At 40.3% G+C, this 20,165-nt stretch overlaps 1 protein-coding gene across 1 annotated transcript in view; it reads right to left on the bottom strand.

The window, feature by feature from the left end:
- Positions 1 to 20,165, bottom strand: part of ARHGAP10 (Rho GTPase activating protein 10) — a 448,736-nt gene that overhangs the window by 166,338 nt on the left and 262,233 nt on the right. Inside the window, exons 17-18 of the mRNA XM_073604823.1 lie at positions 8,910 to 9,015; positions 7,270 to 7,429 (exon numbers count right to left, since the gene is read on the bottom strand). Coding sequence (XP_073460924.1) covers positions 7,270 to 7,429; positions 8,910 to 9,015 — 266 coding nt within the window. The remainder of the gene's footprint in view (positions 1 to 7,269; positions 7,430 to 8,909; positions 9,016 to 20,165) is intronic.

The raw sequence follows: 20,165 nt of genomic DNA, 5'->3' as shown, positions 1-20,165 counted from the left end.
TTGGCTACTGCCCCGTTTATAGTCACGACGTACGTGTTTTACATCACCGCGTTTAGAACGATCGGATTTTCCAACAACTTTGTGTGACCGTGTGTATGCAAGACAAGTTTAAGCCAACATCCGTCGGAAAAAATCAATGGATTTTTGTTGTCGGAATGTCCGAACGTGTGTACGGGGCATTAGTCCGTAGGGTTCAATATTGAGTTGGCCCACCCTTCGCAGCTTTAACGCAAGATTTAGGGGTGTGTCTATGGGAATGTTTGACCATTCTTCCAGAAGCACATTTGTGAGGTCAGGCACCGATATGGACGAGAAGGCCTGGCTCACAGTCTCTGCTATAATTCATCCCAAAAGTGTTCTAACGGGTTGAGGTCAAGACTGTGCAGGCCAGTCAAGTTCCTTCACCCCAAACTCGCTCATCCATGTCTTTATGGACCTTGCTTTGTGGATTGGTCCAAATCATTTGGTGGAGGGGGATTAAGGTGTAGGGTTGTTTTTCAGTGTTTTTCAGTGGTTGGGCTTGGCCCCTTAGTACCAGTGAAGGGAACTCTTAAGGCGTCAGCATACCAAGACATCTTGAATAATTTCATGCTCCCAACTTTGTGGGAACAGTTTGGGGATGGCCCCTTCCTATTCCAACATGACTTTGCATCAGTGCACAAAGCAAGGTTCTGGAAGAATGGTCAAGCATTTCCATAGACACACTCCTAAACCTTGTGGACAGCCTTCCCAGAAGAGTTGAAGCTGTTCTACAGTCAGGTCCATAAATATTGGGACACAATTCTAATCTTTTTGGCTCTATACACCATCACAATGGATTTGAAATGAAACGGACAAGATGTGCTTTAACTGCAGACTTTCAGCTTTAATTTGAGGGTATTTGCATCCAAATCAGGTGAACGGTCTAGGAATTACAACAGTTTGTATATGTGCCTCCCACTTTTTAAGGGACCAAAGTAATGGGACAATTGGCTTCTCAGCTGTTCCATGGCCAGGTGTGTGTTATTCCCTCATTATCCCATTTACATGGAGCAGATAAAAGGTCCAGAGTTAATTTCAAGTGTGCTATTTGCATTTGGAATCTGTTGCTGTCAACTCTCAATATAAGATCCAAAGAGCTGTCACTATCAGTGAAACAAGCCATCATTAGGCTGAAAAAACAAAACAAACACATCAGAGAGATTGCAAAAACATTAGGTATGGCCAAATCAACTGTTTGGAACATCCACCGGTGAGCTCAGCAACACCAAAAGACCTTGAAGACCACGGAAAACAACTGTGGTGGATGACCGAAGAATTCTTTCCCTGGTGAAGAAAACACCCTTCACAACAGTTGGCCAGATCAAGAGCACTCTCCAGGAGGTAGGTGTATGTGTGTCAAAAGTCAACAATCATGAGAAGACTTCACCAGAGTGAATACAGAGGGTTCACCACAAGATGTAAACCATTGGTGAGCCTCAAAAACAGGAAGGCCAGATTAGAGTTTGCCAAACATCTAAAAAAGCCTTCACAGTTCTGGAACAACATCCTATGGACAGATGAGACCAAGATCAACTTGTACCAGAGTGATGGGAAGAGAAGAGTATGGAGAAGGAAATGAACTGCTCATGATCCAAAGCATACCACCTCATCAGTGCAGCATGGTGGTGGTAGTGTCATGGCGTGGGCATGTATGGCTGTCAATGGAACTGGTTCTCTTGTATTTATTGATGATGTGACTGCTAACAAAAGCAGGAGGATGAATTCTGAAGTCTTTCGGGCAATATTATCTGCTCATATTCAGCAAAATGCTTCAGAACTCATTGGACGGTGCTTCACAGTGCAGATGGACAATGACCCGAAGCATACTGCGAAAGCAACCAAAGAATTTTTTTAAGGGAAAGAAGTGGAATGTTATGCAATGGCCAAGTCAATCACCTGACCTGAATCCGATTGAGCATGCATTTCACTTGCTGAAGACAAAACTGAAGGAAAAACGCCACAAGAACAAGCAGGAACTGTTGAGGCCTGGCAGAGCATCACCAGGGATGAAACCCAGTGTCTGGTGATGTCTATGCGTTCCAGAATTCAGGCTGTAATTAACTGCAAAGGATTTGCAACCAAGTATTAAAAAGTGAAAGTTTGATGGATGATTGTTAATCTGTCCCATTACTTTTGGTCCCTTAAAAAGTGGGAGGCACATATACAAACTGTTGTAATTCCTACACCGTTCACCTGATTTGGATGTAAATTCCCTCAAATACCCTCATTGTGGTGGTGTATAGAGCCAAAAAGATTGGGCCAACTCAACTTTGCACCCTACGGACTAAAACTGGGATGTCATTAAAGTTCATGCGTGTGTAAAGGCAGGTGTCCCAATACTTTTGGAAATATAGTGTATGTGCGGCCTCGGGGTCCGGTGTGTGCCTGTTCACCGGTTCAAGTGTGATTCAGGTCTGAATTTCTGCCTGAATTCGGACCCAAACACACAAAGGACCCTTTTGTAAATCACTCCGCGGCTGTCCCGGACCTGTGTGAACCGGCTCCATTCAGAGCTGGTCACACTCGCATGTCATGCGGGTTTTCCCACAACCAATTCGCATCACATGCGCACATATGTGAACCCAGCCCAATATAGGCTCCTCTCCAGTATTGAAACTGCTTACTCTGATCTCACAGTGTGTATTAGATGCTGCCGCAAGTCAGATAAAGCCTCATCTAATTTGGACGTCCAGCATCATCTCCCCAGCTCAGCTGTACCTGGTCTGCCCCATTCATTCTTTGGATTGCAGTTCTTTTAATCGTGGAGGCTATATACAGCACCATGCAAGCCCTGCCCACCAGCCATTATCAGACTAATTTGTGTAGATAAGCACAGTATCAGTGATGACTGGGTGTAAAATATGGCATTTTGTGAATACAGAAGAGGTTTGTTTTACAATGCCATTATACCATGTTAATTGGTGGGGACGGGGTAAGGCAAAATATAAGCAGATTAAACTTTAGCTTTTTTTTTTTTTTTTTTTAATCTGCAAACTTTAAAAAAAAAAAAATACAAGGCATATTACAAAATAACAATACATGGTAATACATTTACAATACTAATAAGGTACAGGAAAAACAGGAAAAAAAAAAAAAAAACGCCAAAAACATAATATGCAAAATAACTCAAATATACGAGATAAAATTAAAAAAAATATGACATTCAACAAGACTCCTAATCTCAAATACCACAACAAATATCTAATAATAATACTATTGAAATACTAATATTAGTTTTCTGCCATATGAAAAATAGCTGGGTCAAATTTTCCCCAAATTGATCTCATACAGTATCTCACTTTGTGTGTACTCACTTTTGTTGCCAGCAGTTTAGACATTAATGGCTGTGTGTTGAGTTATTTTGAGGGGACAGCAAATTTACACTGTTATACAAGCTGTACACTCACTACTTTACATTGTAGCAAAGTGTCATTTCTTCAGTGTTGTCACATGAAAAGGTATAATAAAATATTTACAAAAATGTGAGGAGTGTACTCACTTTTGTGAGATACTGTATATACACACATACAGTACATACTATCTAAACAGCAAAATATGTTCTCTAAGTAGGATAAATGTCAGAGTGTTAAATTGGATGTAAACCCAATGTCATCCTTTCTAAACTACTGCCACAGGGGTTATCTATAAGGATATACATTCCTCCTGCATGTATCCTTACCTGTCAAATGTCTCCCCTCTGTCTGTTATTAGACCCGAAAAACGGCAGATTCTGTGGGTGGGTCTGTTGTCTGAAGCTCGGTGGGTGGAGTTGTGATGTCAGTAGACTCCCCGCCCACCTCTACACTCCCCTTGTCAATATGCATTTTCTCCTGTGTATTTCTAACACTGAACTTCTGCTATGATCTCTAACATCCAGTGAAAAGACAGGAAAGTAACCACATGACTTCAGCATGCCAAATCATGGTGAGGTGTGGAACAGCCAATCCTGCAAAGCTGCTGAAGAAAGGAGTGGGGGAGGGAATTAAAAAAACTGCATGTCTCTTAGGCTAGTGCACGAGATGTAAATCACCTGTCACTCACAGCAAGGGGGAGGATTTGACAAAGTTTTTCTCAGTTTGTCAAGAATTGTCTCACTGAACAATAAAAGGGGATTGCTCAGAGATGGATCTTATACTCTAAATCTATACTATAAATCTTATACTCTACAGTATGATAAAAAAAAAAAATTGGGTTTATATCCACTTTAAGCAAATATGGGGACCAAGTATCAAACAATTTCTTTCTAAGACTCCTGATGCTTGCAAGCCTCTATTTTATCAAAAAGCATATATTTATGCAAGCTTTGTGATATAGCTACCGGGGCAGGGATAACTGGAGTAGTCCAATTTGTTAATAGTTTTGTAGTTACCAAGAAAACAAGATGTTCAAATCTATTTCTACAGAATAAATAGCGTGAAACAGGCAGAGGAGGGAAAGGAGAACGTACAGTGAGGGAAAAAGTATTTGACCCCCTGCTGATTTTGTACGTTTGCACATAATGCTTGATAAGTGATCCCCCTATCAATCAGCAAGATTTCTGGCTCCAAGGGGTCTTCTATACAGGTAACGAGCTGAGATTAGGAGCACTCAGAGAGTGCTCCTAATCTCAGCTTGTTACCTGTATAAAAAACACATGCCCATAGAAGCAATCAGATTCCAATCTCTCCATTATGACCAAGACCAAAGAGTGCTGCCCTTTTCTTTCATAGTCTGAATCCTGCCATTTAGGAAACTATAGGTGGTCTATATAAAATAAGAGTATGGTACTATTTAAAGCTGAACTCCAGGTAGATATACACATTAGCGCTGCTCTGTAATCATTACATAGCTTCTTTGTTTTTATACGAGCAGTGAGAGTGTACTGGAATATGACCTTGCCATCCCTGAAAACAGCACTGAGACTGAGGGAGGGAAAAGCAGCACAAGGATCCAATCAGTTGTGCTGCAGTGCAAAGAGTATGTTGTTGGAGGAGACAGCAGAGTGACAAAGAGAAAAGCTCACCAGTCTGCAGATTCTCCTTTGACAGTCTAGTCACAGGTTGTAGGAGAGAAGACATGTAAGTGCTACTAAACTGCAACATATAAAATCAAAGGTCTTATGCCCTACTAAATGGTTAGAACGTCTGCCAGACCTATGCAAATCTCAGGAATGGATGACCAGAAATACAAATCCTTTCACTCTCAAATTTATTTAGTCTGTGTTTAGTGGTTTGAGTTCAGCTTTAAAAATGTATTTAGGGTCTATTCACAACAGGTGTGGTCGATGGGCGTCTGGCGTGTTGGGCAGCTATTCCAGTGCAGCCCCACCTCAATACAGGGCAAAATGCCTCATCAACTACCTGGCCAGTTCACACCACCTCGCAATCCAACACCTCACACCGCATGATGGCAAACAGAACTTAATGAAATATCACTCTGACATTTCAATAAAATTTGTTTAAAAAAAAAAAAAAAAAAAAAAAATGCCGTCATCCCACTGCATCATCTGTTGGAGCAAAGTAGCTGGTGTGAAGACACCATTAAGAATTTTATTGACGAATACATATCTGGGTTTCATAGGGGTATTTTTAGATGCATATACAAAATGTGCAGTGCTGTAAAATATACAAATCATAAGAGTAGAAATAGTCCTTCTGTATTAATCCAAAAAAGTCCAATGATCCAACTCCACTCAGTTGGATCATTGGACTTTTTTGGATTATTACAGGACGACTATCTCTACTTGATTTTCTTCACTTTTGAGATTTGTACATTTCACGGGACTGCACATTTTGTATATCTATTGATTTGAAGGATTAGGTATATTGCCTTTTTACTAGCAGCTGTTTGTTGGTTTAGCGCTCACCTGACATATTTTTTCATTTTTATATGCATACTTTTCGGTTTTGCCACAACCTAAAACCAGTGTAGTTTTGCTTTAATTTTTACTTGTCCATGCACACACCCAGATTTGTCATAAATAACTTTCAGATCTATCCAGCCCGTCAGAGATCTTTAGTTGAAAGGTGTTGTATAGGCAATCACATTCCACTGATCCATACTGACAATAAGACACTTGTCTAGTCTGTCAGCCCTGGGTGATTGCCAAAATGTAGAGTATATTCATCCTAACAATGAAAACTGCCTTCCTGGCTCTTGCTTCATTCTGGTGTCACCTCATCTGACTTCTGGTTTTTAGACTTCTGTGCTATGAACACATCACATAAATAGAAAGACAAAAAGATTGCTGCTACAAGAATACAGATGAAAAGTTTCCATTTTATGTACATTGCTATACAGCAATTCTAATCAACAAGTTAAATAAATCAATGACGGCTAATGCTACGAGGGAGACACTGCAACTGAGTTAAAGTTAAGAAAGCTTATTTAATTTACCTTTATTTAAATGCTATGCAATACACTTCTCTCTTGATATTTCTAATTCTTCAAACCTCACACCCTGGCCACCGGTACTTTTAAGTTTATACTCAGTCGTGCAGTATAGGCAATTTAGTAAATGTTAGAAAGCAAGACTAGCAGTAATGTACACAGCAAACAGGGTATAGATATAATTTTTAACCAAAAGTTAAAAAGATGTAGGGTTTTTTTTTTCTAGAGTCATACTTATCTAGGTAGATTTAGCATTATTCCCGAAGCATCCAACACTGGGAACTGAGCGATGGAACACTCGGTTCTCACAGCTCTGTGAGCAGAGACCTGGTGACGGTCAGTCACAGCTCTCTCCTTTGCCCCATGCTCACTGGAGTGTTGGGCTGTGGGGGGGATGGGAACATCAGGCTCAGGCTCTCAAAGGCTTGCTGAGAGGCAGAGACAGGAATCAGTCCAGGCATGCAAGACCGGCTCTGACGTCAGCCCGCTGTCTGCTGAAAACAGTTTCCAGGAGTACAGAACTAACTGCAATCCTGTGATCCATAGGAGAAGCACAGCCAAACTAGCTTTGGCTGTACTACTCCTTTAGGCTCATAAACCACACAACAATCTAACTGTACAATCTTTGCACAACTCACTCTAGATTTATTAAATTATGTAATATGAGGACCTTATGGTCAGATTGTAACGTGTGTGGTAAGCTTTAACATGAAAGCTGGAAGCTCACTGTTGCTATAAGGAACCCTGTTAGCAACCATCCACCTTTTATCAACTGTAATTTTTAGGAACAGCTCTACTCTCTACATATATACTAGATATTAAAACGATCCCAAATTCGTTAAAAGAGGTTAAAGTAGTCAAGAAAGGTTGGGTAAATACCTTTTCATGATTTTCAATAAGTATTTCAACAACAATGTTTTGAAACTTTAAGTCCATGATGCCTGCTACAGTTTCTTCTTGAGGTCTCATTAATGTTGGGCCAAACACCACTCCCAGATTAGCTACAGTCATCAAATTCTTCTTGGCATGGCTGGAGACACTTAAAAAAAAAAAAAGAAAAAAAAAAAAAGATATTGCGTCAGAGATATACATACATAAATCTACTATTAACACTAAGCCACTGGGCACCAGCTCTGTCAATTAGGTCTGCTCAATAAGCAATGTGAATCATAAGCTTGACTCATGTAGGGTGGAGGAGGAAATGTAGAAACTTCTGGTAAGCAGAATAAAACAGACAAAATAGGCTTAAATTAGTTAAATGGAATAACCTATATAAAGTATAATACAATACTAATATTAATCTGACATTAACCCCTTCACGCTGACAGTATGCATATATGCGGCCTCACTGGACTGGGCCTTTTCTGTGGGGCCGCATAAATGAGTATCTGCCTTTGTGCTGGGAGTACGCCACACAGCATGCTGCCAGCACAGAGACCAGGATCTCACCGGGAGCCCCGAGGTCCGTACTAACAATCAGGTGCTGAAACTTCGTTTCCGAGTCACCTGATTGTTGTGATAACTGTGATAGCCAATCAGAGGCTATCAGTCACTGTGAAGCCTGCCCCTGTGTTTCTCTCTGTGAATGGAGAGGAAAGATGCATTGTATCTCTCTCTCCTTGCAGAGAGATCAACTGTGAAAAAAAATGATTAATGTTTGATCTAGGTCAGTGCCAGAGTTAGTGTTTGGGTCAAGTAAGGGTCAAAGGTCAGGGTCAGTACATTCTTTTAGTTTTTTAAAGCATTTTTTTAAATTAGTATCAGTGTCAATGTTTTAGGTAGGATAAAAAAAGCAAAATGAGCATTATTGTTTCTGGGCTCTACAACAGGTACATACAACATATACATATGGTGGCATCACTGTGATCATCAGGAGCAGCAGAATATATTTTGTGCCATTCTTTGTTTTACCCTTAGGCAGGAAGGGGTTAAATACAACAGATGCTGTGACCTGCAAATGTAAAACTCAAATTATATACGTAAACTATAAAAAAAAAAAAATCTGGCGCAGCATAAAACACACTTTAGCAGGCTTGAGAAAGGAGGGACACACTCCCAAAAGGTGTCTAGTAAAATGGTGCGCACAATACCTTCTCCGTGGTTCTGCTACTATAAAATTGGATTGTCTTCAGATTTGCTCGCCCAGGCTACTGCATTTCTCCCTCCTCACCAAGGCTGTATACAACTGCCCTATGCGTTTTTTATGGTGTGCCAGATCTGGGTGCTCTTTTGTTCTATGTTTAAGGCTACATTAAGCTTGAGGACGATCAACAAGCAAAATCTTAAAAAAAAAAAAAAAAAGAAAAAAAAAAACAAGCAAAATCTTGTTCACACCACACCACCCCCCTCCCCGATGTGAACAGGGGCCGTTGAAATGAATAGGATTTTGCTTGTTGAGCGCATTTAACCATAAAGCTACAAAACTTGTGATGATCTTGTGATGATCTCTAAAACCAGGATGGATTGATTAGCATTTTATTTTTAGTTCACAATATTAAGGCAGAGATAATGTTACATACTACGCTAAGTGCTTGATGAGCAGGTCCAACATTTCTCGATTTTTTTCAGGAAGTTGGTAAACTAAGAAATGAATTGCATTCACCCGGGACTCAGGACTTCCACTTTCTGTAAGAGAGAACCAAACACATCTATTTATATTTATAATTCATAAACTATTACATAATCCTTTGTTATAGCCCATTAAATGGGAAGTTCTTTTAACAAGGGTACAAGGATATTGATACATTTGTAACAGAAAAGCCAGGGTGAGTAGTTGCCCTATTGGCATGGTCTGTTGCTGGCAAGCCCTCTCCATCAGACACCAGCTGCCTACAAGTACACTCATGTGCTGAACTGACCAAGAGTTGCACTGTTCCTCACGGTTTACTATAGAGTATGGCTGTTTATACCCAACAGCGTAAACAATTATTAATTTATGCATCTTATTAGATGTCTTTACATTTTTTGCTCTCAGATATGTACTTATTTGAAATAATCCACAATTAAAATGAAGCATACTGTTATAAGTGGTTGAGCACTGAGATATAAACGTCAGTGTGATGTTAGAAGCTCCAGAACGCAGATGGTTTAATGAGAACTGCAGAACATGGGAGGTTGAAAGATGAAGCACGTACTGTTTCAGACACCACTCAATATTCTGGGCACACCACCTTTCTTCCTCATTCTGCTGAAATCTATCCAGGTCAATAAGCAACAAAATTTGATTATTAAAATGCCTAGGGTACCAGAGAAACATCTTAAGTAAAAATCATCTTCTATTGCATAGACGCTCCAATCCATTTACACATTTCCCATTCATAGAAACCTATTTTAAGCTATTAATACAAGTTTTGAATAGATGATCAGGACCATAGCCAATTGTTATATTTTTTATATATACATTATCTAACAAAAGTGAGTAAACCCCTCACATTTTTGTAAATATTTTATTTTTTTTCATGTGACAACACTAAAGAAATGACACTTTGCTACAATGTAAAGTAGTGAGTGTACAGCTTGTATAACTGTGTAAATTTGCTGTCCCCTCAAAATAACTCAACACACAGCCAGTAATGTCTAAACCACTGGCAACAAAAGTGAGTACACCCCTAAGTTCACTGTCCAAATTGGGCCCAAAAGTGTCAATATTTATTTTCCAGCACTGCCTTAACCCTTTTGGGCATGGAGTTCACCAGAACTTCACAGGTTGCCACTGGAGTCCTCTTCCACTGCTCCATGAAGACATCGCTCCTCCACCTTCCATTTGAGGATGCCCCACAGATGTTCAATAGGGTTTAGGTCTGGAGACTTGCTTGGCCAGGCCATCATCTTTACCCTCAGCTTTAGCAAGGCAGTGGTCATCTTGGAGGTGTGTTTGGGGTCGTTATGTTGGAATACTGCCCTGCGGCCCAGTCTCGGAAGGGAGGGGGTTCCTGCTCTGCTTCACTATGTCACAGTACATATTGGCATTCATGGTTCCCTCAATGAACTGTAGCTCCCCAGTGCTGGCAGCACTCATGCAGCCCCAGACCATGACACTCCCACCACCATGCTTGACTGTAGGCAAGACACACTGGTCTTTGTACTCCACATCTGGTTGTGGTCACACACGCTTGACACCATCTGAACCAAATACATTTATCTTTGTCTCATCGGACCACAGGACATGGTTCCATTAATCCATGTCCTTAGTCTGCTTGTCTTCAGCAAACTGTGTGCTTTCTTGTGCATCATCTTTAGAAGAGGCTTCCTTCTAGGATGACAGCCATGCAGACCAATTTGATGCAGTGTGTGGCGTATGGCCTGAGCACTGACAAGCTGAGCCCCCACCCCTTCAACCTCTGCAGCAATACTGGCAGCACTCATACGTCTATTTCCCAAAGACAACCTCTGGATATGACGCTGAGAATGTGCACTCAACTTCTTTGGTCGACCATGGCGAGGCCTGTTCTGAGTGGAACCTGAACTGTTAAACCGCTGTATGGTCTTGGCCACCGTGCTGCAGCTCAATTTCAGGGTGTTAGCAATCTTCTTATAGCCTAGGCCAGTGATGGCGAACCTTGGCACCCCAGATGGTTTGGAACTACATTTCCCATGATGCTCAACTACACTGCAGAGTGTATGAGCATCATTGGAAATGTAGTTCCAAAACATCTGGGGTGCCAACATTCACCATCACTGGCCTAGGCCATCTTTATGTAGAGCAACAATTCTTTTTTAAGATCCTACTTTGCCATGAGGTGCCATGTTGAACTTCCAGTGACCAGTATAAGAGAGTAAGAAAGAACACCAAATTTAACACACCTGCTCCCCATTCACACCTGAGACCTTGTAACACTAATGAGTCCCATGACACCGGGGAGGGAAAATGGCTAATTGGGCCCAACTTGGACATTTTCATTTAGGGGTGTACTCACTTTGTCATGGAGGAGTGGAAGAGGACTCCAGTGGAAACCTGTGAAGCTCTGGTGAACTCCATGCCCAAGAGAGTTAAGGCAGTGCTGGAAAATAATGGTGGCCACACAAAATATTGACACTTTGGGCCCAATTTGGACATTTTTACTTAAGGGTGTACTCACTTTTGTTGCCAGCGGTTTAGACATTAATGGCTGTGTGTTGAGTTATTTTGAGGGGACAGCAAATTTACACTGTTATACAAGCTGTACACTCACTACTTTACATTGTAGCAAAGTGTCATATTTCTTCAGTGTTGTCACATGAAAAGATATAATAAAATATTTCCAAAAAAATGTGTGGGGGGGTACTCACTTTTGTGAGATACTGTGTGTGTGTGTGTGTATATATATATATATATATATATATATATATATTTATTTATAATTATTATAATACAGGATTTATATAGCACCAACAGTTTACGCAGCGCTTTACAATATAAAAAGGAGACGATATAGTTATAATACAATAAAATACAAGAGGATTAAGATGGCCCTGCTCAGAAGAGCTTACAATCTAATAGGGTGGAGTAGGTGGTACAAAAGTGTTGTAACTGTGGGGAATAAGCTGATGGAAGTGGTAGAATATTAGTTGGAGACGTGCTAGGCTTTCCTGAAGAGATGAATTTTCAGGGATCGCCTGAAGGTAGCAAGAGTAGGGGATAGCCGGACTGGTGGAGGTAACGAGTTCCAGAGGACGGAAGAGGCTCTGGAGAAATCCTGGAGACGAGCATGGGAGGAAGAGACGAGAGAGCTTGAGAGTAGGTCTTGAGAAAAGCGGAGGGGGCGATTTGGGTGATATCTGGAGACAAGATTGGTGAAGCTCGGGGCAGAGTTGTGAATGGCTTTGTATGTTGTGGTTAGTATTTTGAATTTAATTTGCTGGGTGATTGGGAGCCAGTGTAGGGATTGGAGGAGAGGGTTGGCAGACACTGAGCGGTTGGTGAGGTGGATACGTCTGGCAGCAGCATTCATGATAGACTGAAGAGGGGAAGGCCTATGGAGAGGCAGGCCAATGAGAAGGGAGTTGCAATAGTCAAAATGAGAGATAACAAGGGAGTGAATGAGGAGCTTGGTGGTTTCATTTGTTAAAAAGGGGCACATTTTAGAGATGTTACGGAGGTGAATTCTTCAAACTTTTGACAACGATTGGACTTAGGGCTGAAATGACAAGTCAGAGTCTAGGATTACACCTAGTACCCTGGCGTGAAGGGGAGGGACTGATAGTTGCATTGTTGAATTTGATGGAAAATTCATGGAGGGGGGCACGGGCGGGGGGAATATTAATACAGGTACTGTCCATTTCTTCTGATCATCCTTGAGATGGTTCTACACCTTCATTTGAGTCCAGCTGTGTTTGATTATACTGATTGGACTTGATTAGGAAAGCCACACACCTGTCTATATTAATTAGACCTTACAGCTCACGGTGCATGTCAGAGCAAATGAGAATCATGAGGTCAAAAGGAACTGCCTGAAGAGCTCAGAGACAGAATTGTGGCAAGGCACAGATCTGGCCAAGGTTACAAAAAAATTTCTGCTGCACTTAAGGTTCCTAAGAGCACAGTGGCCTCCATAATCCTTAAATGGAAGACGTTTGGGACGATCAGAACCCTTCCTAGAGCTGGCCGTCCGGCCAAACTGAGCTATCGGTGGAGAAGAGCCTTGGTGAGAGAGGTAAAGAAGAACCCAAAGATCACTGTGGCTGAGCTCCAGAGATGCAGTCGGGAGAAAGTTGTAGAAAGTCAACCATCACTGCAGCCCTCCACCAGTCGGGCCTTTATGGCAGAGTGACCTGAAGGAATCCTCTCAGCGCAAGACACATGAAAGCCCACATGGAGTTTGCTAAAAAAAAAAAAAAAAACACCTGAAGGACTCCAAGATGGTGAGAAATAAGTTTCTTTGGTCTGAGGAGACCAAGATAGAACTTTTTGGCCTTAATTCTAAGCGGTATGTGTGGAGAAAACCAGGCACTGCTCATCACCTGTCCAATACAGTCCCAACAGTGAAGCATGGTGGTGGCAGCATCATGCTGTGGGGGTGTTTTTCAGCTGCAGGGACAGGACGACCGGTTGCAATCGAGGGAAAGATGAATGCGGCCAAGTACAGGGATATCCTGGATGAAAACCTTCTCCAGAGTGCTCAGGACCTCAGACTGGGCCGAAGGTTTAACTTCCAACAAGACAATGACCCTAAGCACATAGCTAAAATAACGAAGGAGTGGCTTCACAACTCCGTGACTGTTCTTGAATGGCCCAGCCAGAGCCCTGACTTAAACCCAATTGAGCATCTCTGGAGAGACCTAAAAATGGCTGTCCACCAACGTTTACCATCCAACCTGACAGAACTGGCGAGGATCTGCAAGGAGGAATGGCAGAGGATTCCCAAATCCAGGTGTGAAAAACTTGTTGCATCTTTCCCAAAAAGACTCATGGCTGTATTAGATCAAAAGGGATCTTCTACTAAATACTGAGCAAAGGGTCTGAATACTTAGGACCATGTGATATTTCAGTTTTTCTTTTTTAATAAATCTGCAAAAATGTCAACAATTCTGTGTTTTTCTGTCAATATGGGTTGCTGTGTGTACATTAATGAGGAAAAAATGAACTTAAATAATTTTAGCAAATGGCTGCAATATAACAAAGTGAAAAATGTAATGGGGTCTGAATACATTCCGTCCCCACTATATATATATATATATATATATATATATATATATATATATATATATATATATACATATACACACACACACACACACACACATATACACACACACACACATATACACACACACACACACACATATACACACACACACACTTGCCTGCCTGCTTCCAATTAGTTTATTTTTCAATTTCAATGTTTTGGGCATTTTTGAAAGCTAGAAATAAGCTGTATGTTAAAATAACAGTGAATTTAAAAAAAGGATGAAAATAGAAATAACTTCATAAGCAAGAGTCATATCAATCTTCGTGAGGAATCACCCTATCACTGAAGTCAGGAAGAGCCAAAAAAATCTATAACCTTTACATCTACCAAGGTGGAAGCTCAGATAAAACGATTCAGGATCAGAGTAAAAGCAGACAAACAAGAATGATAAGAGCAGATAAAGTAAATTAAGCAGAAAAGAAACAAGAAAAGGAATAAGGTATGGAAGATATAGGAAAGAAAAGAGAGCAGACAAAAAAAAAAAAAAAAAAGGAGGGAAAATAGAACAACCTTCTCATATCCTACCCTGTTCTCAAGATGCAAATAAGCATTTGAATATCTATTTTGTCAAAGTCCTAGACTTCCAATAAGGACAAACCATAGCACATTTTCCATGAACACACTTTTAATGTTGTAAGGTTTCCATTAAAGTAATTTTTATGTCACTCTTACATTTTTAACTCTAATATACTTTTTTGGTATTGTATACTATGGCCACTAGAACGATGGCAGCTGATGTAACTTAAATTAGTTGTAAACCCTGACTAATGGCCCGTACACACAATCCGAAAATTGGACGAAAAATACCACTTTCAAATGGATCGTGTGATAATCTTATCATGGGTACACAGATTTCGAGAGCCGATCAGGACCGTTCATCCGATATGATCCGATGGGACAGGCACATCTTGTTCGATACAAGATCATACAATTTACGTTTAAGCAGTACAGTTGGCGCTCGAAAATAAAATACAAATACACTAAAACACATTACATAACTTGCGATTTTGTTATTCTGTCGTACGAGAATTTTCGTAACTTTAGTAAACTTTTCATGTTCGATATTTGACTAGCATGCAAAGAAAAAACAGAGTGTCATCCGATTTTCGGATCGTGTGTACGGGCCATAAGGCAAAAAATTTAATTCTCCCAGACAGACGTCTATACAACCAGCCTGCCCATAGATGGATTGAAATTAAGCCGGTCCCTGCTGAACCAGCCAATTTTTGATCCATCTATGGGGGGGGCTTAAATGACATTTAATTTGCTACGTGTATTTTGTTTCATAAGCAAGTACCATTTTAAAAATAAAGTGTTTTCACACTTTTCCCATCTCTTGCTGCATCTCAAGCTCAGTGCAGCTGATCTCATGTGGCCTCTTTAAAGCCATTGCCTATTTAGAGTGTTTCCCAATGGTGACAACAGTGAATCATGCCTGCGAAATGTGTGTTACATTGAAAGCCTAAAGGGTGACAACAAAAGAGCACAGCTGGAAGAAAGGGACAGAGCACTGTCCCCCTATATAAAAAGAAGTGCCTGAACAAGAAAATTCAAACCAGGTATTATTTTAACCACTTAACAACCGGCCCATAGCAGAATGACGGCAACAGGGCGGTTGCATAACTGGGGCGCACACCCGAACACATCCGTGCTCTGGACCCGGCGCATCACGGATCACGGTAAACGGCCGCTGATCACGGCCGTTTACCATGTGATTGCTCCGTCAAATGACGGAGCGATCACATGTAAACAAACCAACGTGATATCCTGTTCCTCTTTCCCCTCTCCATCCAGTGTGAGCAGAGAGGGGAGAGATCGGTGGCAGCAGCGCTGTGGACTGCAGGTGTAGTGCCCACAGCGCTGCTCAGTGACAAATCTATCCATCCATTCTCAGCCATGCATACCCATCCATACTCTGCATACCCATCCATCCATACATAGCATACCCATCCATCCATCCATGCTCACCCATCCATACTCAGCATACTCATCCATCCATCCATGCTCACCCTTCCATACTCATCCATCCATCCATCCTCATCCATACTCAGCATACTCATCCATCCATGCTCAGCCATCCCATCCACCCCCATCCATAATTAGCCATACCCATCCATACTCAGCCGTACTCAGTCGTACTCAGTCGTACTCAGTCGTACCATCTCTACCCAGCCATAGTCATTCATGCACAGCCATCCCCATTCATGCTCATCCATGCCACTACAGTGCCTCACAAAAGTGTAATAGGTAGTCAAATTAAATTTGAAACTTATGTCCCTAGAACACCTGATGGTGCTCCCTGCATGTTGGTCCTCTGTATGTGGCCAGGCTGTGGAAAAGTCTCACACATGTGGTATCGCCATACTCAGTAGGAGAATCTATTTTGGGCTGTAATTTTTGGTATGTACGTATGCTATGTATGCTATGTGTTAGAAATATTGTGTAAATGGACAACGCTGTGTAAAAAAAAAAAAAAAAATGCAATTTCATTTTCTTTACACATTTTCCAAAAACTTGTAGAAAAAAAACAACATGTTCAAAAGACTCATTATGCCTCAGATTATACATTGGATCGGTTGGATTGGTTTTCTTTCCAAAATGTGGTCATTTCTGGGGCGTTTCCATTGTCCTGGTTCTCCAGGGCCTTCAAAAGTGTAAGAGGTAGTCAAGAAATTATATGTGTAATTTATGCTCCAAGAACGCCTGATGGCGCTCCCTGCACGTTGGGCCTCTGTATGTGGCCACGCTGTGTAAAAGTCTCACACATGTGGTATCGCCATACTCAGGAGGAGTAGCAGAATGTGTTTTGGGGTGCAATTTATGCTATGCATATGCTGTGTGTGAGAAATAACCTGCTAATAACAATTTTGTGAAAAAAAAAAAAAAAAAAGAAAAAAATCTTGATTTTGCAAAGAATTGTGGGAAAAAATTAGAACTTCAAAAAACTCACTATGCCTCTTACTAAATACCTTGGAATGTCTACGTTCCAAAAAGGGGTCATTTGGGGGGTATTTGTACTTTCCTGGCTTGTTAGGGACTGAAGAAATGAGATAGGCCGTCAGTACTTCAGGTGTGATCAACTTTCAGAGATTGGCACCATGGCTTGTGGACTAACTTTCACAAAGACCAAATATACACACCGATTTGGGTTATTTTTACCAAAGATATGTAGCGGTATTAATTTTAGCCAAAATATATGAAGAAAAATTACTAATTTGCAAAATTTTATAACAGAAACAAAGAAAAATGCATTTTTTTTTTTTTTTTTTTTTTTTTTTTTTTTTTACAGAATTTTCAGTCTTTTTTATTTTATAGTGCAAAAAATAAAAAACCCAGCGGTGATTAAATACCACTAAAAGAAAGCTCTATTTGTGGGGAAAAAAAAGGACAAAAATCTCATATAGTTACAGAGTTGCATGACTAAGTAATTATCATTCAAAATGTGAGAGCACCAAAAGCTGAAAATTGGTCTGTTAGAATGGGGGTTTAGGTGCCCAGTGGTCAAGTGGTCAATGAAATGTGCAGGTTTAAACTGAAAATTATTTTTAACATGGAATTTACATGTCACAGCTAGCATTAGAGTATAGTGACAGGGTTTACATACACTTGGAGCACAGACAATATTTTGCTAGCGAATTAGGAAGTGATTAAAAAAAAGTAATAAAAAAATCTTGGTGTCTATTAAAAAAAAAAAAAAAAAAAAAGATTTACTTCTAAAAGGTTTGCTTTAAAAAAGACTTGATACCTGGATGCGGATTAATCAAACACTGGAGTTAATTTGCAAAAGGGATATAATCTGGAAATTGAATATTAGTAAATAATGTGAACTTTACATTTTTAACAGGGGTTTGGGGGTTCACCAAATGGCTGTGAAGATTGATATTTTCCTATAAGAACTTTAGTTTACATGTTCTAAATCGCAGCGTATTGATATACACCGGTGTTTGACTACATATTCAATTTGCAAACTAAATGTAAATTTTCTCCCTATTGTTTTGTATTAGTGAACTAAATCATTAATTCTTCCAATAAACATGGCCAGTGTATAAGGTTTTTATCAACCACATCAGCCCTAGAAGGATTTGCCCCCTTAATGACCATAGCATTTTTTGCGATATGGCACTGCGTCGCTTTAACTGACAATGCACGGTCGTGTGACGTTGTACCCAAACAAAAATGTACATCCTTTTTCCACCCACAAATAGTGCCTTCTTTTGGTGGTATTTGATCACCTCTGCTGTTTTTATGTTTTTTTGCGCTATAAATAAAAAAAAAAAAAAAAAAAGACAATTTTGGAAAAAAAGAAAAAATTTTATTTTTTTTACTTTCTGCTATAATGCATATCAAAAAAAATTAATATTAATATATATATATATATATATATATATATATATATATATATATATATATATATATATACACACACACACACACACATCAGTTTAGACCAATATATATTCTTCTACATATTTTTTATTAAAAAAAATTGCAATAGGCATTTTTTGATTGGTTTACGCAAAAGTTATCGCGTCTACAAACTACGGGATAGATTATGAGACTTTTATTTTTCTTATTGTTTTTACTGGTAATGGCGGCGATCTGCGATTTTTTAGCAGGACTGTGACATTGCGGCGGACAAATCTGACCCCAAATTACTCTTTTTGGGGACCAGTGACATTAATCAGTGCTATAAAAATGCACTGTATAAGGTAAAAAGGACACTGGCAGGGAAGGGGTTAACACTAGGGGGCGATCAAGGGGATAACTGTGTTCCCTTAGTGTGTTCTAACTGAAGGGGGATGGGCTTACTGAAACATGACAGACCACTGCTCCTGATCACCGGGAACAGTAGATCTCTGTTATGTCACTAGGCAGAACAGGGAAATGCCTGGTTTACATAGGCAGTTCCCCGTTCTGCCTCTCAACGCGATTGTGGGCCGCCGGCGGACATAGAGTCCACGGGCATGTTCCCGTGACAGGCAGAGCGATTGTCAGTGGGATATTAACTAAGCAATTAAACCTTTTAATTGCCACCAGATAGCTTTTGGGCCCATCAACCCTTCACAACAACAGCAATGACAACTATGATTTTAGAATAAACATCTAACGCACACTGTCACCACAGACAGGTATGTTCAGAGGGTTATACTATAACTGCTTTTAGTTTGCCTTAGCACATTTAGAGGCAGTTTTAACACTTTTCAAAATATAGTTTAATAAAAAAAGGTTAACATTTTGCAAAAAAATATTTGCAAAAGAAAAACAGATGTTACAAAATAACAAAGAGAGCAATGCAACAGAGAAATAAAAATGAGTTGAAGGTGAGAATAGTTTATGTCCTGGTTTCAGAAGACTTTATTCAATGAGCAAGGTGATCTATTGGCTCTCATAACTTGACAGGTGTTCCTTCATTTGATGGTACACAAGAGCTCCCAAAATATGGTTGCATTCCATTTTTCTGAATATCAAGGGGGGTGTTGACAGAGACCATCTGACCAATCATCCAGTCTAAGTGGGGGTTGCTGGGACGTCACCACATTTATGACCCAGTCCCAGATACAGTTTTCTATAAGTTTTCATATCTCTGACTACCTAATCGTTTACAGGCTGCTAGCATGCATATTATTGTCCAGAGCGCATATCAATATGACAGATTACAGAGGTCTACTGTACCTAGGAGGTGCCAGTGGTTCCACATATTCTCTAATATAGGGGTGTTTGGACTTAAAACACTACAAATTAACTACCTGTGCTATTTCATGAGTTATGAAATATACTGGAGCTTTAAAGTCTTGGCTGCTAACCAGTCTATCAGGAATGTGGATTGCTATGGAATCTCCAATAGGGGGGAAAAAGCTGCAGAGATCGGTTAAAACTCCAGTCACTTAAGTGGGCAAGTTTTTTATTAGGGTTTTCCAGACTGAATTGCGGATTCGGCTAATAGGCACCAGTGCGCCTGCATCTGTCCTCATCTTATAAGGTTCTGGCATCAGCTTAAAGTTTGTGTCTTGTATAAACTGAGGAAAGGAGGGGGGAAAGGTCAGTGTGACTATTCCTTTTAATTACATAATGGAATGGGAGACTTGTGACATGAACAAAATGGCTACT

The sequence above is a fragment of the Aquarana catesbeiana genome, linkage group LG01, assembly GCF_042186555.1.
Source record: "Aquarana catesbeiana isolate 2022-GZ linkage group LG01, ASM4218655v1, whole genome shotgun sequence".
Taxonomy (NCBI): domain Eukaryota; kingdom Metazoa; phylum Chordata; class Amphibia; order Anura; family Ranidae; genus Aquarana; species Aquarana catesbeiana.
Note: the sequence above shows the minus strand (reverse complement) of the source record. Positions and strands in the feature narration are given on the sequence as shown.